Genomic DNA, 24,670 nt, shown 5'->3' on the forward strand with positions numbered 1-24,670 from the left:
TGGCGTCGTCTCAAGAATTTTTTTAAGGGGGCCTGGGTAGCTCAGCGAGTATTGACGCTGACCACCACCCCTGGAGTCGTGAGTTCGAATCCAGGGTGTGCTGAGTGACTCCAGCCAGGTCTCCTAAGCAACCAAATTGGCCCGGTTGCTAGGGAGGGTAGAGTCACATGGGGTAACCTCGTGGTCGCGATCAGTGGTTCTTGCTCTCAGTGGGGCGCGTGGTAAATTGTGCGTGGATCGCGGAGAGTAGCATGAGCCTCCACATGCGGAGTCTCCGCGGTGTCATGCACAACGAGCCACATAAGATGCGCGGTGTGACTATCTCAGAAGCGGAGGCAACTGAGACTTGTCCTCCACCATCCGGATTGAGGTGAGTAACCATGCCACCACAAGGACCTACTAAGTAGTGGGAATTGAGCATTCCAAATTGGGAGAAAAGGGGATAAAAAAAAAAATCTAATAAAAAAAGAAATGTTTTTAAAAGTTCTTAACTTCTAAATACCGTCTAAAAAACACGGAGCTCCTGCATGAGACACCGATAAAACAGCGAGATGTGGCGTAGCGGTCAAAGACATCGTCTAGTGCAGGTTTACATAGAAAAACACAGCAATTGAAAAACGCAACAAAAATGCGTTCGGAGTGAATGACCCCTAGCAGTTAAAAGTAATTTAATAAGAGGAGACTATTGCTACATCCAAGTTATCAACCTTCATTAATTTTGTTATGAATAGCAAATAAGCTAAAGCCCTTCTTAGTTTTGTTCATTTATTGGGCGCATAAGATTAGCCTAAACTGATGAACTCATTGCATTAGCATTGCAGTGCTTTTTTCTACCATGGCCTGACGTGATATTTCTTTGTGTTCATAAGGTAAAAAGTGACTACATGATGGAGATTGCTGATCAAGTCGATCAAGACATAGCACTTAAACTGGGCTGCATTGAAATCAGGTATGTTGTGATGATATATCAATGCGAAATGTTTTACCTTGACTTATAACAACCAAAGACTGAATTCAGACATCCAGAGGTTTTTCTCTTCTCTGTCTTTCAGGAGGTTTTTCAGAGACATGCGTGGTAACGCCTTGGATACGAAATCAAATTATGAATTGCTGGAGTAAGTTTTGCTGCCTATGTTTTGATCATTTATATTCAATTTCTTAGTAATTATATTCTGATTAATTCATGAAGCCTTCATGCCCTGATTGGGGTGTGTACTGCAATGTGCCAAAGAGCACTGTTCACTTATAATGTAACGCTATTAGTGTACATCAACCAATTTATAGAAAGAAGCTTTCACACACTGAAGGAGTAGGTCTCTAAACCATTAGATCTCCCTCTCTTTTTTTTCCTCAGATTTTGTATATGGGTCAGAATAAGTAGTCCGTGTTGCATGGCCCTCCGAAACCTGTCTGATTTATTTATAGTAGAGTATAATTGATCCTTGTGTATCTCCTGCAGTGGTTCAGAGTCTCCATTGCTCTAATACAGGTTTACACTGGCTGAAGGAGTCTGGCAGAGATGATCACTCTTCTAATGGTTGTAACAAGCTGCTTGCTCTCTTATTACTTGTGCTTTTACCCAGTTCTCAGAGATCTGATGCTTTGCCATTTGTGAAGACTACAGACAGTGAGCGTGTTTACATGCACACCAATACGCTGATGACTACCAGAAATTAGTTTAGTAAAAAAATCCATCAGTGCAAGAAAACCGTTTTTACACAAGACTTAAAATCATCGGATTATCTCTGCTTTTGACCTCAAAGCATAAATGGCCATGCGTGCAACAATTGCGCACACTGAATAAGCTGAGTTGGCAAAAATCTTTGTGACGAATGGCTTATGCTTTAACCGTTTATGATCTTACCCCAATAAAAGAAAATGTTTAAAGGTGCAATATGTATATTTTTTCATGTAATATTCGCCTTTTTTTTTCCAATGTGTGAACGGCTTGTAATGCAACTTAAAAAACGAGCCCTTCCCGAACTTCCTAGGTTGCCTATTAAAGCCTGTAGACTGATTTTCATGCGAAGGGAGCGGGTTGCTTTTGCCGGTTAAACAGTCAACATAAGTTTTAATAACATAAATGAACTCAAATGAATTTAAACACATAGACACACACACACAGCGGACACATGTGGCTCTCTCTCTCTCGAACTTGCACCTTCGGCTCATCTTTATCCCCCTCCTGGCTGGTTAGCCCGATTCAGGGCCGGGCGTGTGTCCTCACGGCCCTCCTCCTCGTCACATTCCTCCATCGCCCGACTCAGGCTGGGGAAAGAGAGAGAGGAGAGAGTGAGAAAAACTCGCTCGCCGGTCCCCGGACATGCCATCGCCTGGTCCTGAGCCACTCCTCCGCCCTCTGGCAGACGACAGCCGCTCCTCCCCTGGCGGACGGCAGTGAGTCCTCCGTCCCCTGGCGGATATAACAGCTCCTCCCCTTCCTGGCAGATGACAGCGGTTCCTTTGACTCCCGGCAGCGACTCCTCCGTACCCTGGTGGACGGCCACGGCTCCTCCACTTCCCGGCGGATGGCAGCGGCGAGGACTCCGCGACAGCGCATCCCTCCTCCTTCCTGGGTTTCGGCACCAGTGTAACGGGTAAAGGATGGGCAAGGAGGAGGCGGGAACCGGCAGAAGAGTCAACGTAACTTTAATTACATAACTGAACTTAAACATAAAATAAAACACACAGACAGCACGGCCGCATGCGTCTCTCTCGATCTGCTGTCCCCGGCTCCTCTTTATCCCTCTCCCGGCTGATTTGGCTGATTCAGCGCCAGGCATCCATCTTTACAGCCCGGCCACGCCCTCCTCCTCATCACAGTGAACTATCGCTTTAATGCATAATTGGTGTAAGAATGTGGATGTAAACACTCAATAATTTCCTGTGTTCTCTCCCTGCAGGAAGGACGTTGGTCTGCGGAGATTCTTTCCAAAGAGTTTATTAGACTCAGTTAAGGTAATCAGACATTCCTGTTGCTCCTTCCTTATAGTGTCCTAGATTCATCCAGAGCCTTTGGATGAATTCATTGGGTTTGATTTATGATTTATTGCAGTGAAGCTACACTTTTGAAAATTGTGTTAGCTACATTACAAACTACTAACAAAACATGCAAACTTCATTGCAGCAATTTTGGTTTAGAGGAAATAATTTAAGCTATTTAAGGGACCATTATCATTTATTTTATTTTATTTTATGGACAGCAGCATTTGACGAGGTATTACATAATTTTGTTAAATATGATAAATAATATAAAATATTCTAGTATTATTTTGTCTATATATTCTGTGTGGGGACCATTTAATTTAAATGAACTGTCCGAACAAACTTATTTACTAAAATTAACCAGACTTTACAATGCTTCATATGAGAGAGTGAATATTTTAGATGAACTCGTTTGACTATTTGGTTCACTCGGCTAAAATGTTGCTGTCAAACTACATGGCTACTCGTTGGAAAATGTAGCTTGTTATTGGAAAAGCTTTTCTGAAAACCACTGTCTACTGTCATGCAACTGAAAGTTAGTAGCAACTGTGAGTTAGTAGCATCACTTTTTAATTAGTAACTCTCCAACACTAATTTATTTAGACATGAGGAAATGCTTTTGTTCAGATAAAATCAGTTGTATTACCTGCCTGGCTTCCTCTGTGATCTCACACCCCTGAGATGTTTTGCTCCAGTTCTGTTCTCTCTCTGTGAAGGAGCAGTTTGTTAGAGAGCCAATTTCCTTTCCTTTCCACCTGACCTACCTACCTTTTTTGTTTTAGTCCTCAGTATGCTGTGGATGTTAGTTAAGAGTGGACAGTTGCCATTCATGTTTTGTGTTTTATCTCATAACTCTTAAAGTTTTGGAATCAGAAGCTGCTTTTATGCAGGCTTATTTTCTGCTCATTGCATCATTAATTGAGTTATTAAAATGGGATACTGGGCGTGTTCGACTGCATTTGGGAATTGGGAATGGGAACTGCATTTGTGTATTGTGTGTTCCATAGGGATTTCCTTGTTCTTTATTAAAGGAGAGTTTCTGCATATTTTGTGGCTTTCACTCTCTACTGCTCTCCCCTTTTGTATTCATTCTACCCCAAAGCAGCCCAAAATCTCCTCCTTTTCATTGGTTGCCATGGCAACCCAAGCCCATGTCAAGGGAGAAGAGAGAGTTATTGGCTTTTTGGAGCTTTATTTTAGATTCGTCATTTTGCAAATATTTTGAAGCTTTTAACGAGAAGACTGTGATTTTAATTAGCTAATTATCGTCGCTGAATAATAAATACTTTTGATGGTGTTTGCAGAATTTGACATGGCTTATTTACATTAAGACGCCTAACTGAGATTAAATAACATTCTGACTGTCATCATTCTGCAGAGACATTTACACTTAAACATTTAGTGAATTGCTTGGTTGTGCTTTTAGTTTTGAATTGTGCCCTCAAAATGATTTGTTTTTGAAGGTTTAAAATATTCTCTGAACAAAAAGATCTGACGTCTCTTCTCCTATCCTTGTTTGTTTAAATAATTATCTTTTTGTCTAACTCTTAAAAGTGAAGAGTGTAATTTTTGTGCTACCATAGGCACTTCACCTCTAAGTGATTTGCTAATAGCCCAATACCTAAGAACTATTATTTTGTTTAATAGTGATGCTTTTCCGTGTACATGTCATGATGTGTTTTGTCTTTCAGGCTAAATCCCTGCGGAAATTAATCCAGCATACGTTTAAACAATTTGCCAATTTGAATGATGAACAGTGCATTCTCAAGTTCTTTGAGATCCTATCGCCCATATACAGATTTGATAAGGAGTGTTTTAAATGCGCTCTTGGGGTGAGTTGAGTTTAGATGTAACTTTTTGTTCTAGATGTACTTTATGCTAATGAATGGAATTAATTAACCAGTTATTTACATGTAGCAGCTATCCTGATTTATTAGTTCTGCCTTGACAGTGATGGTTTAGTTATATGACTGGTCTGCAGTGCCCTCTGTTGGCCAAAAGTTGAATATATTCCTGCACAAAATAAATCAGTGTCTCTCAGGGTATCTCTTTTTGGTTATTTATTTTTCTACCCTGCAACACTCATCAATAGAAGGGAAAATCAAGTAGTTATATTTATCAGATTTGTATTTTTAAATGTGAATTTAAATGACTGTCCACTGTTGTGTGTGATAGTCGAGCTGGGTGATAGCAGTGGAGTTGGCCATCGGACCAGAGGAGGGAATCAGTTACTTGACGGACAAAGGCTCAAATGTAAGGACTGTGATTTTCTATAGATGAATGGGTTGATTGATGGAGGAATGGATTTATGGACTATTGGACAGTTTATCTAATGTCACTCTGTCTGTGCAGCCCACACACCTGGCGAACTTCACACAGGTGCAGAGTATCCAGTATGAGGAGCGAGAGAGGAAGGGAATGCTACAGTTAGATGTGGCAGGAGCAACTGAGGTAACAAACACACATGCTATCTTTATTGTTGTCTTTTGCGAACATGTTTCATATGGCACAGATGGAGGCTTTGTTTGTGCTTGTGCATTTCTCAGCCTCTGACGGTAACAACTACAAGTCTGAACACGGCTGAGAACATGGCCGATCTCATCGACGGTTACTGCAGACTTGTGAGCGGAACTTCCTCATCATTTATTGTCCGTGTACAGAAAGGTGAGACCACACACATTTACACTAATAAATGTAAACGCACATTCACACAATCTCAGATGAATTCGTATAGGGATAGTTCACCTGAAAATAAAAATTCTCTCTTTATTTAATCACCATCATGTCGTTCCAAACCTGTAGGACTTTCTTTCTTCTATGAAACACAAAAGATACATTTTTAAAGAATATTCTGGGCACTGTTTTCCATACAATGGCCTTGGGTTTTTGAGCTCTAAAAAAAAATAAAAATAAAAATAAATAATAAATAAAAACATAAAAGCCTAATAAAAGTGTAGGTTATGTAGGATATGAGGGTTATTAAATAAAGACAGAATTTTCATTTTCAAGTGAACTATTCCTTTAAGATGTGTTCACAATGGCGGCGATTAAAGCACTAGAAGTTGCCAAGTTGCTGTACTTTTGGATGATTGTATAAGTTCCTACTTGACTTTAGTATGTAACTGTATTAGGATGCAGACCTTGTTTTCTCTCCTATTAGTACTAGCATTTGCATAAAGTATGCATTGTCAATTAACGTTTACGGTCGCTATTGCTCATATCACCTCAAATCACTAAATCTCATTGCAGTTGAATGACTTTTGTCACATTGTTGGCACAAATTGCTTTCAGTGTGAACGCTCCTTTAGAACTATGTTTAAAGTGATATGTTATTTCTTTATTCAGGTTTGTTATAGATCTTTTTCATTTCAAGATATACATTTTTATTCTTTTTGTGTGTTAACAGAAGGAGAGAGAGCTCTTCCATCAATCCCAAAGGCTCCAAAGTAAGTCACAAAATTCAAAGATGTCGTTTTGAAAATACAGTGGTTTCCGGAAGTCTGAGACCACTAGTGAAAATGGTTCTACTTTTTTATTTTTCTAATATAATACAGATGTTTTTATTACATATTTTTTATATCAGCATTACAAAATGAGCACAAAATTAAAATGGAAAAACGTATATTTCCCCATTTGTTTTAAATGTCAGCATGCACTTGAGCTGGCATGGACTTCACAAGTTTGTGCAAACCCTTATGATCCATGTTATCACCACATGATTGGAGAATGTTCTAGAGAGCATCTTGTGTACTTTAATGAAAACAACGAAATCTGTCCTTTTGTTGAAATCTGACCTAGAAATAGTGCAGAATCTTAAATATTTCTGATTGATTTCATGTCATAATATTTTTTGCTATATTTCAAAATGTAAATTAGATTTTTAATCCCAGATTTTCTGTGTGGTCTCAGACTTGATACAATAATAATCTTAATTGATAATTTCCTCTGCACTGTAAATTGAATTAGTTGACCTTACATAAAATTTTCATTAAAAAAAATTTTCGTTAACAAGTTACAAGTAAACTTAACCCATCTGTTAAGAAAGTTTCATTGTTTTTATTGAATTATTTAAATTGAGGTATTACACAATATAAGGGAAATTATGACTGGAATCTCAGTTAGGCATATGGCACATTGTAATCTCCTCAGTACTTCTTAGTGCCCATACATCTGCACTTTTGTAAAGTACAACTGGCCTGAATTTAACAGGCTCCAAGTTCACCAGAGTTAACACTAATCACCCTCATGGTGACTTCACACAAATCACAACTATCAACCAGCTACAACAAAACAACAATAGTCATAAGAATTAAAACTATATACTTTTTAAATAACAAGTATTTGTTATTTTCTAAACAAGTTCCATTGTTTTGACCAAACATACATAATTTATTCAAGCGCAAGGGCTTATGGTTATTCCATACAGCTGCAAACCAATGTTTAAAGAATGTTTATATTTGAGTTATTATTCCAAAATGTGACATTTCAAGTACTGTTTAATTAGGACCACTTAAATGATTTTTTTATAACAACTTTAGGATTTAGAGAGTAACTGTAACTTAATTAAAACTAGTAAGAATAGTAAAAACTTAAGCTTACAATTTTTCTTTTTTACAATTTGAGATAACTATTAGTGTTTACTTTTTTACAGTTTTCAGTAGTTTTCCAATAGGGCAGCTTGGTTTCTCTTAACACCCTGTTCATGCAACTTTGGTCTCTGTGGCTCAGACATGTGGATTCTCAGTGTGCCTCAAACTAATCTGATCCTCAGCCCAACTCCCATTAAAAATGATAATGGTAGTGCTCATCTGTTATGTCATTCCCTCTGCACACATTAATGGATCAACCCAGCTTAGTGGGCTCAGCATGGATCAGTGTATTCTGTCTGAGGTGGAGTAGGTCACACTCTGATAAACTTTAAATGAAAATGTACACTATTCATCATCTTCAACCTTTGTCACATAGATCAGCAAACCATGAGAAACGCTTACAAGGAGTTCGAGCCAAAGCCATCTCTATTTCAGGTAGGACTGCACTCGTTCAAGAGCACAATATTGTCCTCTGACATCCTGAGCTGTGATATAATAATAATAATAAGTTTAGTTTATATAGAGCCTTTCTACAAACTCAAGGTCGCTTTACAAGTAGCAAGCAAATATAAAAAAACAGAAGAGCAGATCAGTTAAGAGTCAGAATGACATAGGGCAAAGAGATATGTTTTGAAGTGGCTTTGAAATCATGTATGGTGTTGAGGTCACGTAGGGATTGTGTGATGGAGTTCCATAATATTGGAGCAGTAGTGCTAAAAGCCCTGCCACCCAGTGATGTTAGCTTATAATGTGGGATGAGTAGTAAACCAGAGTCAGAAGATCTGAGTGAGCGAGATAGTGTGAAATGATCTGTGATGTAAAGAGGGGAAAAACCATGTAGAGCTTTAAATGTTGTGAGGAGTAATTTATACTGAATGCGGTAAGAGACAGGTAGCCAGTACAATCTACATAAAATGGGGGTGATTTGAGATGATTTCTTGGAATAAGTGAGAACCCGAGCTGCAGAATTCTCAGTGTATTGCAGTTTATTGATTGTTTAATGGGGAGACCAGAAAAGAGGGTGTTACAGTAGTCAAGTCGTGAAGTGATGAAAGTGTGAACAAGAGACTCTTTTATATTGAGAATGGGGCATAGTCTGGCAATATATCAGAGGTGAAAGTAAGCAGCTTTTGTGAGAGAAGAGATGTCAAGTCATTTTTATTTGTATAGCGCCTTTGACAACACACATTGTTTCAAAGCAGCTTTACAGAAAATCATGCATTAACAGAAAATGAAACTGTAATATCTATAAAGTCTTAGAGTCATCATTGTATAGTTTGATTAAATGTGATTATGAATTGTGTATAAAAATAAGTAATTAAATAATAATTGTATTTAGAATCCCAGTGAGCAAGCCAAAGGTGACTGGCAAGAAACACAAAACTCCATGAGATGTTGGTTAATGTAGAAAATAAAAATTGGGAGAAACCAGGCTCACTGAGGGGGCCAGTTCCCCTCTGGCTAACAGCATGAATATAATGCCAATATTACTTATTTATGTGCAGTGCAAGTAATGGTTTAAAATTATTAAACTAAGTAAGTGTTATGGGCCAGTGTTTAAACAAAGATTTTGTAAGAACTGTAAGATTAATGACTAATGTCTTTGAAGTTCAGCCTGGATTAACTGCAGAAGTTCACATAGATGAATTGTCCTTTGTTGGTTGGCTGATGAAGGCTTTTGTTGGCAATTTATTGATATTCCATTTTAAGAGGGTAGTCCATCATTAGACCAAGGTGACCTAACTAAAGCAGCCTAATTGTGTGGTGAAGAATAAATTAGGTGTATGCCAGGCTAAATAGAATAGTCTTTAGTCTAGACTTAAACTGAGAGGGTGTGTCTGTGTCCCAAACAGTGATAGGGAGACTATTCCATAGTTTAGGAGCCAAATATGAAAAGGATCTACCTCCTTTTGTAGATTTTGATATTCTAGGAACTATTAAAAGGCCAGAGTTTTGCGGTCATAATGAACGTGATGGAATATAGCGTGGTAGAAGGTCACTTAAGTACTGCGAAGCTAGACCATTCAAAGCTCTGTAAGTGGTTTACAGAATTTTAAAATTAATACGAAATTTAACAGGTAGCCAATGTAACGATGATAAAATGGGGCTACTATCATATATCTTGGTTCTAATCAGCACTCTGACTGCTGCATTTTGAACCAATTGAATTTTATTTGTTGATCTTGCTGGACATCCTCCCAGTAATGCATTACAATAATCTAATCTTGAGGTCATGAACACATTAATTAGTTTTAATTAGCAACAGAGAGCATGTGTCTTAATTTAGCAACATTTCTTATGTGGAAGAATGCTGTTCTACAAACATTTGTAATTTGATTTTCAAAGGACAGATTGGTATCAAATATAACACCTAAGTTCTTCGCTGTTGATGATGATGTAACAGTACATCCATCGAGAGTCAAATTATATTTTAGCGTCTTATTTTTAGAGGTTTTTGGTCCAATAATTAGTACCTCTGTTTTGTTGGAATTGAGTAGAAGGAAATTTCTGGCATACATACTGGTAATTTGGAAAAATTTGAAATTTTGTTGGGTATCTTCAGCATAACAGTGGAAACTTATTCCATGATCCCTGATAATGTCTCCCAGGGGAAGCATATATAAGGAGAAAAGCAGAGGCCCTAAAACCGATCCCTGTGGCACTCCATACTTTGTTGTGATTTGACAATTCCTCATTTACACAGACAAAGTGGTAGCGGTCTGCTAAATAGGACCTAAATCATACTAATACAAGTCTACTAATGCCAACATAATTCTCTAGCCTATTCAAGAGAATGCCGTGATCTATCGTGTCGAAGGCAGCACTAAGATCTAAAAGCACTAGAAGAGAAATGCAGCCGCGATCAGATGATAAGCGCTAGTCATTACTAACTCTGATAAGTGCAGTCTCTGTACTGTGATGGGGCCTAAATCCTGACTGAAATTGTTCATATATACGATTTTTCTGTAGAAATGAACATAATTGGGAGGTCACAACCTTTTCTAGTATTTTCAACATAAACAGGAGATAATCAGTCTATAATTAGCCAATTCTCCAGGATCAAGTTGTGGCTTCTTAATAAGCGATTTGATAACTGCCATTTTAAAGTTTCTTGGGACATGTCCTAAGGACAGCGAGGAGTTAATAATATTAGAAGAGGTTCTGAGATTAAAGGGAATACCTCTTTTAAGAGCTTAGTTGGTATTGGATCTAATATACATGTTGTGGCTTTTGATATTTCAAAAGTGGTGGCTCAGCGGTTAAGGCTCTGGGTTACTGATCAGAAGGTTGGGGTTCAAGCCCCAGCACCGCCAAGATGCCACTGTTGGGCCCTTGAGCAAGGCCCTTGACCCTATCTGCTCCAGGGGTGCCGTATCATGGCTGACCCTGCACTCTGACCCCAGATTAGCTGGGATATGTGAAAAAAATATATAATTTCACTGTATATGTGCAAAATGTATAATGTGTGATAAATAAAAAAAAAATTAAAAAAACTTTCGATAAGCTTTGTTAGCTCTTCATGACCTATGACAGCGAAGGATGGAAAATTATGAGACACTGTTTTCTGAGGTACTGTGACAGCTGATTGCATAATTCCAATTTTATTCCTGATTATTTCAATTTTATCAGTAAAGAAATTCATGAAGTTATTACTATTGTGCTGTGACGGAATATCTGGTTCAGTTGAGGCTTTACTCCTAACCAATTTAACCACAGTACTGAATAAACACCTAGGATTGTTGTGGTTATTTTCTATGAGTTTGCTAAAATATGCTGGCATCTGGCAGTTTTTAGTGCCTGTCTGTAGCTACAGACACTATCCTTCCGTGCACCGCGAAATAACTCTAATTTTGTATTCTCCCACTTGCGCTCCATTTTCCGCATACAAGAGACGAGGTAATGATCTGAGATGTCATCGCTCTGCGGTAGAATTTCTATAGCATCAACATCAACTCCATATGACAGAATTAAATCTAGCGTATGATTATGGTGATGAGTTGGTCCTGTCACATTTTGTCTGACTCAAAGCGAGTTGAGAATATCGATAAATGCTAATCCCAGTGTCATTTTCATTATCTATGTGAATGTTGAAATCACCAAGAATTAAAGCTCTAAGTACAGTAACTACTAGATCTGATAGAAAATCTGCAAATTCACCAAGGAAATCAGAATAAGGCCCGGGTGATCTATATACTGTAGCAAGGGCAAAAGACAACAGAGATTTTTTACGTATGTCTGACGGTGTTACATTTAAGCATTATTCGTTCAAAAGACTTAAACTTATATCCTGTCCTCTGAGTAACACCAATAACGTCACTGTAAATTGTTGTAACACCTCTTCTTCAACCCTTCAGACGAGGCTCATTTTTATAACAATAACTTGGGGGAGTAGATTCATTTTAACTAATATATTCATCCTGTTTAAGCCAAGTTTAGTCAAACAGAGCACATCCAAATTATGATCTGTAATAATTTCATTTACAATAAGTGCTTTGGTTGAAAGAGATCTAGTGTTTAGTAGCCCTATGAGAGAGTCCAAACATTCAAACATGCAGAACAAACACGAGCACCGGCGAGAAGCGGCAGACAAATGCGCAGAGTTCTCTCACCAGAAGTGTTCGCTTGTGCACCTCATTCTGTTCACGTCCAATATCACGTTCTCATTGATAATGATTCATTTTGCTTTTATAGAATACATTACTGCACACATGGGTAACTTACGGCCTGCGGGCCGGATCCTGCCCTCTACATGGTTTAATCTGGCCCGCGGCTCATTTATCCTAAAAGCATTTTTCCTTGGATATTTAAGTTATCTTGCATTGGGACCTAATGCGCCTCCACAAGCATTTAACATGCTCAGGGTTGCCAGATAAGAGATGCAAATTCCCCCAGTTAGAGATTTATACTTGGGCAAATTTGGAATATACCGCCTAATGTTATACTTGTATTGTGCAATCTGGTAACCATGCATGCGAGTGCGCTCTTTCTAGCTCTCGCTTTCCCCTTTGAACAAACTTCACGACACTCCAAGTCCATTCTCGAGACTGCTTGTGCTGTTTGGTGCTACTACGTTTGTGAGCAAACATTCTCAGTGATGAACTTTAATAAAATATAAACAAAGATCTCGGCATCATTGATACGCAGAGGTGTAATCATTGACTCGCAAGCAAAAGCAAGCAACGGACAAATATGTATTTTTTATTTGTGTAATTTAGAAATGTTGAAGTCCCTTGCACCTGTATGTTAATCTAACTCTTGCAGTAATAATTTATCATAGTCATGCAGCCTGTTTTATTCAGTTGTGTGCATGGAAAGCCAAACCATTTACGAGACCCGCATCATGACCCTTTTAGCTTGTAAACGGGTAATGTTTTGAGAATAAAATAAGTAAACTGTCCCGCTTTGCGACAAACATTAAAAGTACTATAATTGGGAGGCCTGGGTAGCTCAGCGAGTAAAGACGCTGACTACCACCACTGGAGTCATGAGTTTGAATCCAGGGCGTGCTGAGTGACTCCAGCCAGGTCTCCTAAGCAACCAAATTGACCCGGTTGCTAGGGAGGGTAGAGTCACATGGGGTATCTCCTCGTGGCCGCTATAATGTGGTTCTCGCTCTCGGTGGGGCACATGGTGAATTGTGTGTGGATGACAGGGAGAATCGCATGAAGCCTCCAGCGGTAACGCGCTCAACAAGCCACGTGATAAGATGTGCGGATTGACGGTCTCCGACGCGGAGGCAACTGAGATTCGTCCTCCGCCACCCGGATTGAGGTGTCACTACGCCACCATGTGGACTTAGAGCGCATTGGGAATTGGGCATTCCAAATTAGGGAGAAAAGGGGAGAAAAAAAAAAGTAATATAGTTTATTTTTTTTTTATTTATTTTTTTTTTTTGTAAAACAGACCCCTGATATAGAGTGTTAAATTGTGTAATAAATTACAAGTGAAGTAAAGATGGTAAAATAAATCATTTGTAATTATGCTCAGCCTTTTTTATTTATTTTTTAATGCCTGATAGAAAATGATCTACCTTTTGTAGGGCAATATTTTACTTTAGACAATTGCAGAATAGTCCCATCCGTCACATAAACACTTCAGAAAATTGAGTGCACAACTATTTCTGGGCTTAAAAGATACAAGAACCAAGTCAATGCGGAATTTTCTATCTCAAAATGAGTAGCTACAATGTAGCCTCCTATTTATTACTTAAAGCCCGATGTGGCCCCTGTACCAAAATAATTGTCCACCCCTGCATTACTGGGTAAAATATGGTCATGATTATTACTAGCTTAGATACATTATCTTTCATGAATAGCCTCAGCACAGAGTTTGTGATCATCTGCATTGGTGTTTATATGCTTAAAGGGATTTGTTCACTCAATAATTAACATTTTGTTATTGTTTACTCAACCTCATATTGTTCCAAACCTATACGACTCTCTTTATTCTGTCGAACATAAAAGGAAATGTTAAGCACAATGTTTGCCTCGGTGACCATTCACTTTGATAGCATCTTTTTTTCCATACAATGATGGTGAAAGATGACTGAGGCTGTCAGTCCCTAACATTCTGTCTAACATATCCTTTTATGTTTCACGGTCATACGTGAGTAAATATCACAGAATTTCATTTTTGGGTGAACTATCCCTTTAAAAACTCACTTGTTCTTGTAACTCAAATAGTGCATTTTCGATTATGAGCAAAAAGTGAATCTATACACTGAACTGCTTGTCATAGATTACTTAGTATTTTTCCATTTTTGCAAGGCCACTGATGGTGTCATTTACTCCATAACTATCTCCATTCAAGAGAAACAGTTCTGTAAACCTAAGTGTGTTGAGATTTCAGTCATTCTAGTTCAAAGAATCCAGTTGTTTTAGTCCAAATGAAGGTAGTTAAATATATCATTAGGCTTTCAAGATTTTCACACTTGGTTTGATTGCTTGGTCAAAACCTAAATTCAATTCTACTCCCCTCCCCCCGCTGGTCTGTTTTCCTATTGTACTTTTAGATCTGAACCATGAGCACCAAAACTCCTCCAAACCCTCCAACAAATACACTTTAAGGGATAGTTCACACACAACGCATTTTTTTCTGTCCGTCCGTCCGTTTTTCTATGTAAACGTGTAAGAATTACAACTTTGACCGTTGCATCGCATAAGAGCACCATGTTTTAAGATGCCGTGTCAAGTTAAAAGAACTTCAACTTTTAAAATTGCATCTCTTCAGCTTTAAATGCTTATTTTTAAATTCTGTTTGTTGCGTTGTGTCTGGCTTTTTAGTTCTATCTGAACATCTCAACTCTGTGGAAATGTACTGTTTTGAGTGTTTGTGTTACAGAGAGGGCTTGTGCATGATAATTAAATTTAATCTAAAGAATAAGTGCATTTTTTCAAGTTGTACTTTCTGGTGCCAATTATGGTTTGGGACTTTGTTTTATTGCATTGTGTAACGCCATGAAATGTTCTTTCCTGCTGCATACCTTTCCTCATTAGCACTGACTTTTATCTGTTATGAATAAGAAATTAATCTAATGCTTTCCTTTTTCTTTCTCTCTCTTTCTCTGTAATAACTTGCATGCTGTCTGGATCCACAGATGATACTGGTGATGGTAAAGTCCAATTTTAATGTTTCATTACTGAGTTTGGTCAAAGTGCCAAACATTTGTTTCTGAACACATTGGTTTATCTCAAAGTAAGCTGAAGTTCTCCTTCTAGAAGAACTGTTCTGAAGAAACCTGCCCCTCAGACGAAAGTTGTACCGCTATTATATTTTTTCAGTTTAAATCACAGTTTAACCTTGTTAAAGGCCCAATGAAATCAAACGTTTGTGGCTTCTAGTCCATGTCTATTAGCTTTGAAGCCATAGTGTACTCCTAAAAGTTGACAAAATTAGCTTTTAGCACATACATGCATTTACATGCATTTGTTTTTCTCTTCTTGAATAACAGACCAAAAATATAGATGACATCAGGGGCATATACATTTAAAAAAAATAAAAATAAAAAAAAATAAAAAAATTGTGCAATTACATGCTTTGAATTTTCCTTCTCCAATTCCACCTTTAACCAGTAAGCAATGGCTAATAGAAAATCATGGTTCATGGTTGCATTGTAAACTAAAGGCTGTTGGCTATAAGGAGTGGGTAAAAATACTGATTTTCCAATGCATCGCTATCTTCATTTGAACGATCTCGATATCGATTCTTAAATCCCAAGATCAATCTTTTACTCCAGCGCTAATCCAGTGGCGGCCCGCCAATCATCTTTGTGTTGCCCTTCAACTGATTTTTGATCAAACTGTCTCGCCATCTGAAATACAAGAGCACTCTCTGTGCAAAACTTCTCCAGTTACACATGTAACCTCGGTTCCCTGAGATGAAGGGAACGAGACATTGTGGTAAATGTTTTTGGGGGATCCTTCTCCAATGATCTAGTTGAAGCCCTTGTATCATAATGGCAATCTAATGTTTGGCAATGCTGTTTGAACCCCACCCCTTTAGTCGCACAGTTGGCCTATATAAGCAGGTGCGCAAACACCATTTCTCCAGAATGTTCTGACTGAAGGATGAGAACGTGTCGCTCGTACCTCAAAATTCTGTAGTAGTAGTGCAGCCAGGTTTCGCAATGTCTCATTCCCTATATAAACACTTGTAAAAGAATATGTATATGAAGTCACGGGCCCGCCGGGCGGTGACTTATTACAACATATTTCAAGTGTATAAAATGATGAATAACCCCACATGGTGACAACAAGATGGGAAGTTAATCTTATGCTTGGGATATATACTGATCAGCCACAACATTAAAACCACTGACAGGTGAAGTGAATAACATTTATTATCTCGTTTCAATGGCACCTGTCAAGGGGTGGGCAGCAAGTGAACAGTCAGTTCTTGAATTTCATGTGTTGGAAAAAAAATGGGCAAGTGTAAGGATCTGAGCGACATTAACAAGAGCCAAATTGTGATGCTAGATGACTGGGTCAGAGCATCTCCAAAACGGCAGGTCTTTTGGGGTGTTCCCGGTATGCAGCTGTTAGTTCCTACCAAAATTGGTCCAAAGAAGGACAACCGGTGAACCGGTGACAGGGTCATGGGCGCCCAAGACTCATTGATGTGCGTGGGGAGCGAAGGCTAGCCCGTCTGGTCTGATCCGACAGAAGAGCTACTGTAGCACAAATTGCTGAAAAACTTAATGCTAGCTATGATAGAAAGTTGTCAGAACACACAGTGCATTGCAGCTTGCTGCGTATGGGGCTGCGTGGCCGCAGACCAGTCTGAGTGCCCATGCGGACCCCTGTTCACCACCGAAAGTGCCTACAATGGGCACGTGAGCATCAGAACTGGACCATGGAGCAATGGAAGAAGGTGGCCTGGTCTGATGAATCATGTTTTCTTTTAGATCATGTGGATGGACGGGTGCGTGTGTGTCATTTAACTGGGGAAGAGATGGCAGCAGGATGCACCATGGGAAGAAGGCAGGCCGGCGGAGGCAGTGTAATGCTCTGGGCAATGTTCTGATGGGAAACCTTGAGTCCTGGCATTCATGTGGATGTTACTTTGATACGCACCACCTACATAAAATTGTTGCAGACCACATACACCCCTTCGTGGCACCGGTATTGCCTGATGGCAGTGGCCTCTTTCAGCAGGATAATGCACCCTACCACATTGCAAAAAAATTTCAGAAATGGTTTGAGGAACATGACAAGAGTTCAAGGTGTTGACTTGGCCTCCAAATTTCCCAGATCTCAATCCGATTGAGCATCTATGGGATGTGCTGGGACCAACAAGTCAGATCCATAGAGGCCCCACCTCGCAACTTACAGGACTAAAGGATCTGCTGCTGACACGCCTCGACAGGTCAGAGTGGTTTTGGTGGCACGAGGGGGACCTACACGATATTGGGCAGGTGGTTTTAATGTTTTGGCTGATCGGTGTATATATGAGTCATATAATACACACAGTATAAATTTAACCCCTTCATAACCAGAGGTAGGGAGAGATGTTTATTCTTATTGGAAGTGCTTGTGACTCTAGTGGAAGTAAATTAGATAACAGCCTACACAGGCGGTTGTATTAAAATTGTAACAGGTTGCCCACCCGTAATAAGGAGCTCAGGCTCACCCGCTGGTGTTGGAATAGTAAGCTCTCTAGACAGAGAGGACTTGCGAAGCAATGGATGCCACTTCTAGGTTATAAAACCTCTTGAACGTGTTGTGCGAAGACCATGTTATTCATAAGTAAAGGTAATTGCATCAACAGTCCAGTGAGAGAGCCTTTGCTTGGAGACGGACATGCCTTTTGTGCATCCTCCATAACAAACGAAGAGCTGATCTGACAGTCAAAACTAGCGGGTGCGCTCCACATACGTGTGTAATGCCCGCACGGGGCATAATAAATGCGTTAACTGCTCCTCATCTGAATTAAACGGTGGGTAAGAGAAGGCTTGTAGGTGGACTACCTGAGCTCTAAAGGGGCGTGGAAAGCACCTTAGGCACATGATGGTGGCTTTTGAAAGCCCCGGTCCGAATTCCAGACACGAACCGTCAACCGACAGTGCCTGTATATCACCAACCCGTTTAACTGAGGCCAGAGCCAACAGAAGTGCTGTCTTTAGAGAGAGCACACACAACTCAACGAATTCCAATAGTTCAAAGGGGGGGGCTCATTAGTGCCCTCAGCACCAGATTTTAATGCCATGTTGGAAATGTAACAGGACGAGGGGGGTTCAAGCGCCTCGCTTCCCTATGTAACTTTATGATCAGATTATGTCTGCCTATAGAGGAGCCAGCCTCTGGAGTGTGAAATGCCGAGATGGTTGCTACATAAACCTTAAGCGTTGATGGAGTAAGACCTGCATCCAACTGCTCTTGAAGGAATGTAAGGATCTCTGCTATGGAGCAATTCACTGGGTCTTTGCCATGTGAAGAGCACCAATCCGCAAACACACACCATTTTAGTGCATAGAGGCGTCTCATGGACAGCGCTCTAGCCTGTAAAATGGTGTTCATTACAGACTGAACCAGTTCAGGCTCATTCTGAATGTAGGTTCCACAGCTCTGGCTGGGGATGGCAAATCGTGCCCTGGAGGTGGGTGGTCTCCGTGGAGGCAAATAGGTCGACTTCCGCTTTGCCAAACATTTCCCAAATTCTCAGAGGATGTAGTCTACATTTCCCCGCCATCGGTCCAAACATTTCCCAAATCCTCAGAATCGTCAGAGGATGAAGTCTACATTCCCCCGCCATCAGTCCCTGGCATGACAGCATGTCCGCTCCACAGTTCAGACGGCCCGGGACATTTGACGTTGCAGGGAGAGGAGATGGCGTGCGCTCCACATGAGGAGGTGTTGTGCCAGGCTCGTCATTGGTAGAGATCGAGTTCCACCCTGCCGATTTATGTACGCTACTTCTGACATATTGTCTGACCGGATCAGAACGTGAAGATTCACTATGTCGGAATGGAAAGACTTCACAGCTAAGAAGACAGCTAGCATTTCCAGGCATTTGATGTGCCACGGCCGTTTTGCACTCATCCAAGTGCCGAAAGCCGGGCGTCCATCGCACAGCGCGCCACAGTCTGTGTTGGTCGCATCCGTGGTCACCACTTTCCGCCTGAAAACCTGACCCAGGAATGCACCCTGCTGAGAAATGTTTGGAGCTGTCCATGGTGATAGAGCAGCCAGACACATCAGGCGTGACGCGGTACGTGATGTTTGAGCCAGCACTGGAGAGGTCTCACGTGTAAAAGAACTAACATATGACAGCAGATGCTGCCGCCATAAAAGCCAGCATTTTTTTAAATGACTTCAGTGGAAATGCTTTCCCCAGTTTGAACTGAGGGAAACACTGAATGGTCCGAAAGCGCTCGCTCGTGACACATGCTCAGAGTCGAGTAGAACCCCCAAAATGTAGATTTCTTGGTTGGGAGTAGGTGTGCTTTTCGGTCAGTCCCTGTGCTCGCATAGCAGAGCCTCTGATCAGGCCAGTAATAGCCAATCGTCGAGGTAATTCAGAATGTGCATGCCGTTCTTCAAAGGGGCGAGCACCGCATCAACACATTTCGTAAACGTGCATGGGGGAGGACTTTGAATTGATATGCCGTTCCTTCGAATCCAAACCTCAAGAACAGCCTGTGATCCTGCACAATTCATACATGAAAATACTTGTCCCTTAGATCTATCGATGCAAACCAGTCCTGTGGGCAGATGTGTGATAAGATCGGTTTCTGAGTTAACATTTTGAATGGCCGTTTTGCAAGCGCGTGATTCAAGTGTCTCAGATCTAGAATCGGCCGAAGGCCGCCATCTTTTTTTGTGCTTGATCATTTTTTGCACCCAGTCTGACACATCCGTGAGAGCTGGCCACTCGTCTGAATCGATCCACTCTTTATAGGAGATAGAGCACTGCTTGCCATAGGAAAGTGGTTGAGCAGTCGCAACAAGCGATTTTATATTCAACATATTCTTTATTGGCAAACAACGCACAGTAACAACATTTTGCACAACATCCCGGTCACAGCGAACTTTGGCGGGAAGTGGAACAGCTGGGCTTTCTTCGGATCTGTGCCAAGAAGAACGGCAGGCTCCAGATTCCTCTTCACTGCGCTGAGCCGGTCAGGAACGCGTCTGTTGCCTGGGTGGGTTTTTTTCTTTGGTGTGGGGTTCGTGCTGAGGTGGGCGAGGCTTCCGTTTGGGTTTACATGGTCTCACCAATGGCTCAGCAGCAGCTCTTGGTGGAGCTGAAGTTGTCGGAGTGGGGTTTTTCACCGGGCGCTGGCTCAAAGCAGAGCGTGATTGGGGCAGATGAGAGGAAACACTTCTAAACACTCTAAAGTGCTTAATCGGTTGTGACTGCTTTTGCGCCACGATGAAGCATTCAGAAAAGCCTTCCACAGCATTTCCGAAGAGGCCGTCAAGCGAGACGTGTGTTGAGCGGGGTGGCTTTTTCAGCGTCACGCATCTCTGAGCGTTAACTAAGCATGCCAGTCCAACACCACCAGATTTCCCATCGCTTTCCCGACAGCCTGCACGGTAATCTTTGTATCTCGCAGCTTCAAATCTTTGGTGGTGCGGAGCTCTTTGAACACGTCAGGATTTGGGCCTTGCTCATCTATGTCTTTGAGGATCTTGGCCTGGAAGACTTGAAGCACTGCTATGCTATGAAGCGCAGAGCCAGCTTGGCCCACCGCCATATAAGCTCTTCCTGTCAGTGCAGACGTTAGTCGGCATGGCTTGGAAGGGTGGTGGGGTGGGGTTTCCATCCCATATTGGTAGACAGACAGAGATGAGCTGCAACCACCTCTTTGATAGGGGGAAGCTTAGCATATCCCTTTTCCTCCACTTGATCCACTTTTGTGAGGGCCACAGTTTCGACCTGGACACGCACCAGGCCTTCGTGAGCTCTTCTTCCAGGAAGAATGGTGCAGTTTTCCAGGCCGCAGTCTGCTGGTGGCGGCCGGCCTGCAGGAACCACTCATCCAGGTGAGATTTTACCGGCTCCTCTGGTGGGGACCACTTGAGACCGAGCTCCTCAACCGCCCATTTGAGGATGCGAAGAAGCTCTCTGTCAGTGGCCTGTGCACGCTCCTCACCCTCGCTGGGGGGTGGGGCTACAACATCCTCCATGGACCATTCTCCCATGTCCGAAGCTGCGAGGGACACGGCACCATTACCACCATCAGACCCGCCAAATTAGACAACACCGTGCTCATCCGTAGATGGCCAGAGGACGTCACGTGCATACTGCACTGGCGAGGACGCTGCGTGGGAAGATCGAGGGGATCGTGCGGCTTGAAACACCATTACCAATCATAAGATTGGCATTATGATACAAGGGCTTCAACTAGGTCGTTGGAGAAGGATTCCCCAAAAGCATTTACCACAATGTTGAGTGAACCGAATCAATAGGGAACTCAGCATTCATAGGCACGAGCCTCAGCAATCAGCGGTGAGTTTAACAACGCTCATTGGTGTGTGCAACAGCATTCAGCCGTCATCACTTGTGCGGAATGGAGCACGCATTTAAGCATTTCTGGCGATAGTTTAGTTACACTGCAACATGTATCACACCATTTAGGTGAGCATTTGATAGCATCTTTTTCAATCAAATATATTTATATCAAATTGCTTAGTTGTGTGGAGTGCGGTCAAATCTACAAATGTAAAACATTTTCACCGCAGTTGTGACAGAAATGTCAGCACATATGCACATTAGCTAACAAAAGCAATCGAGTATGAAAACTAAACGTTCAAAGAAAATGCGCTGAAAATTTTGCTTTTATTCACTACTCTTGAAGTGTAAAATGATCGTATCTCATCTGTTCAGGGCCTGTAGGGCTTGGAAAAAAATGATAATGTGAAGAAACAACCTGCAAGTATCCTGATTATATTTGGTTCTATACAGCTATGAATCAGCCCTCTCAATCACGAACAGCATCAACTCAGTTTGTTCTTCTTTTGCCAATGATTATCTACACAAAAATCTGGCTCCTGCACTGGCTATTGTGTGCAAATTCACAATATTTGCAGGACTGATTTTTTCCTACTGAATAGGATGATACTTTATAGAGAAAATGGAATAGACATTTTATCTCTTTTTTTAAATTATTATTATTTTCCAATAAGAAAATTAAATTTAAATGCATTCTTAAGTAAACATGACAGTTTTCTTATGTGGGTTGATATTGTGAGAGGGCTTTAGCAGGTCTAAATGTTTCTCATCAGTTTTAATAATTTGTTAACAATAGCCCTAAAATGTTAAAATGATTATTATGTTTTGTTTTTTCAAAGTAAAGTTGATCAAAAATTATTTGTTAGTTAAGAGTATAAGTCATGTTTGTTCTTCAGCCAGATCTTATGAAGGAATTTATGGCCAGACCTTAAAAAATTATTCTTCAATATACAGTATACCCTGTGACAATTTTAATATAAATAAATGCACTGTATTAAGGTTTTAATTTTTATTTTATTTTTTTTATTTTTTTAAGTAGCATGTTATTTGTGATGAAAGTGAAAGTGTTAGCAAAGATAAATACGGAAAAATGTTTGGCCCCTGCCAAGTTTTAATCTGGGTAATTTGGCCCCCGCAATAAAGTAGTTGAAAAGCCCTGTTTTACTCTATGCGCAACCCTCCACTACAGTAGGTGAGTTTATATGGACCCTATTAATCCATTTGCGATCGGACTAGTAGCACAGTCCATATAAAAAATTCTCATGTCAATCTGAATGAATTGGCCAAATCCGATGTAAACTTAATTTGGATTGTAAGGGGTGGTGTAAACCTTTTATAATCCGTTCGGGAAGAAAATATTTGCCATGTAAACACTTGATTGGATTTCTGTCTGAAACTGGGACATTGTGCGCATGTCCATAACTGACACATTAATGGTGTCATGACGACGAGGGAACACTGAACTCTGAGAAGACGTGTGACCAATAGAAGATCGAAAGATCACACACTGACCTCTATTACAGTGGTTCTCAACTTTTTTTTTAATGAACACCCCACTACTTGTAACCTGATACCCCCTCTCTATTAATTTGCTCTCAGCGCCCCCTGGCATCCTTTGAACGCCCCCTGGGGGCCCCTGCTCTAATATTTCACAGCTAGATGATTTTTATTGTTGCTGGATATAAGTATATTGTAATTTTTTTAAATTGTATTTGTTTTATTGTGATGTATTGTTTATTACATCCAGAAGCCCTCACACGACATCATATCCTCGTTCGTTGCGTTGTCTGAAATGATCTCACGTGCACAAAGTCTAGTGTGACCGCCCTTTCAGCTCTCTTGAGAGCATGTGAAGATGAACTGCGTCTCAAGCACTCTTATGTGTGCGCCGTCTACAGAGGCTTGCACCAAACTCCCTCAAAATATAAATGAGGTATAAACTTATCAAATATAATCTTTAATAGTGAACACAAAGTGCTTCAGTTTCACCTTAATTTAATGACTGTGTAATGGCGAATGTCCGTGGTCATTGCGGGTTCATTCAAGCATTGTGAAGTGGTGAAAAACGGCGATGGAATGCTGTATAGTCGTGCAGTGTAAGCATGTCACAAGATCAGTTCAGATTTGATGCTTTTGACATATAAATGCGCACATCAACCCGATCACTTTATTTAGTGTTCATGTGAACAGTACGTTCGGAATCATCAATCGGATTGATTTCATTCCATTTTTTTTTTTTTAAAAGTGTCAATGTAAACACAGCTAATGAGAGGAAATCACTTGCATTTGCAACTAAATTCCGCACTATGGAATTAAATGTATATATTTGACTGGTAAATGTTTAGATTTCACTCACCAGTGAATGAATCATGTAGTATAGTGGTGGAGCATTCAGCAGCAAAATCCTTTTACTGTGTTTTGAAAGTAAAAGTTGTTCCTTGTAATGTGTGTCCAAAGACAAGATCCACGCAAACAATTTGCCATTGAATAATGTCTCTTTTCTTCTGTTCTTTACAATCAGTTGTTGATCAAAAACAACAAAAAGAAACATTTTATCACGCATAGCAGGGATGAGATAAAGCCATTCGATTCCTCCCTCGTTTTCATGCACTCATTTACAGATGCTTTTTACAGACGCTCTTTACAGAGCAGCCGGTTTCCTTAAAGAGACAGTACCGGTTTTTGGCACGTGTTCAACAAATCAATATAAATATTTGTAAATAGTACAAATTATGCAATTAAACCTTAAACATGCAACTAAATATAATATATGCAATAAAATATATTTATTGATTGAATACATTTAGCTTTTTAAAAATGAACAAATAAAATGTGAACAAAATGATGAAAAACAAATAAAATATAATTAGTAAAGTAAAAATGTTGTAATGTACCTAGTTCAAAAGTTCACTGTACAATTAACAGCATTAGCTGGGAGAGAATTTCTTTCATATGCAACAAAAGGGACATTATAACTGAAATATACCCATTTAAATTGATATCGAATCGAATTGGAATCGAGAGCTTGTGAATCGGAATCGAATCGGGAAATCTGTATCAATACAGATACAATAATAAAATATTGGCTATTTAAAAAAATATATATATATTTATTTTTTATTTTTTTAAGTACAAGCTCTCTG

The 24,670-nt window shown here is 40.2% G+C and overlaps 1 protein-coding gene across 9 annotated transcripts in view; it reads left to right on the forward strand.

The window, feature by feature from the left end:
• LOC127454507 (focal adhesion kinase 1-like) overlaps positions 1–24,670 on the forward strand; it is a 119,796-nt gene that overhangs the window by 48,836 nt on the left and 46,290 nt on the right. For 5 of the 9 annotated variants that reach the window (XM_051721778.1, XM_051721774.1, XM_051721776.1 and 2 more), the window contains exons 6-15: positions 870–949; positions 1,053–1,115; positions 2,904–2,958; positions 4,677–4,817; positions 5,161–5,238; positions 5,338–5,436; positions 5,532–5,649; positions 6,392–6,431; positions 7,951–8,009; positions 15,172–15,186. In XM_051721778.1, coding sequence (XP_051577738.1) covers positions 870–949; positions 1,053–1,115; positions 2,904–2,958; positions 4,677–4,817; positions 5,161–5,238; positions 5,338–5,436; positions 5,532–5,649; positions 6,392–6,431; positions 7,951–8,009; positions 15,172–15,186 — 748 coding nt within the window. The remainder of the gene's footprint in view (positions 1–869; positions 950–1,052; positions 1,116–2,903; positions 2,959–4,676; positions 4,818–5,160; positions 5,239–5,337; positions 5,437–5,531; positions 5,650–6,391; positions 6,432–7,950; positions 8,010–15,171; positions 15,187–24,670) is intronic. The other 4 variants (XM_051721775.1, XM_051721777.1, XM_051721780.1 and 1 more) reach the window with 1 other exon arrangement.

The sequence above is a fragment of the Myxocyprinus asiaticus genome, chromosome 16 (genome assembly GCF_019703515.2).
Source record: "Myxocyprinus asiaticus isolate MX2 ecotype Aquarium Trade chromosome 16, UBuf_Myxa_2, whole genome shotgun sequence".
Classification (NCBI taxonomy): Eukaryota; Metazoa; Chordata; class Actinopteri; order Cypriniformes; family Catostomidae; genus Myxocyprinus; species Myxocyprinus asiaticus.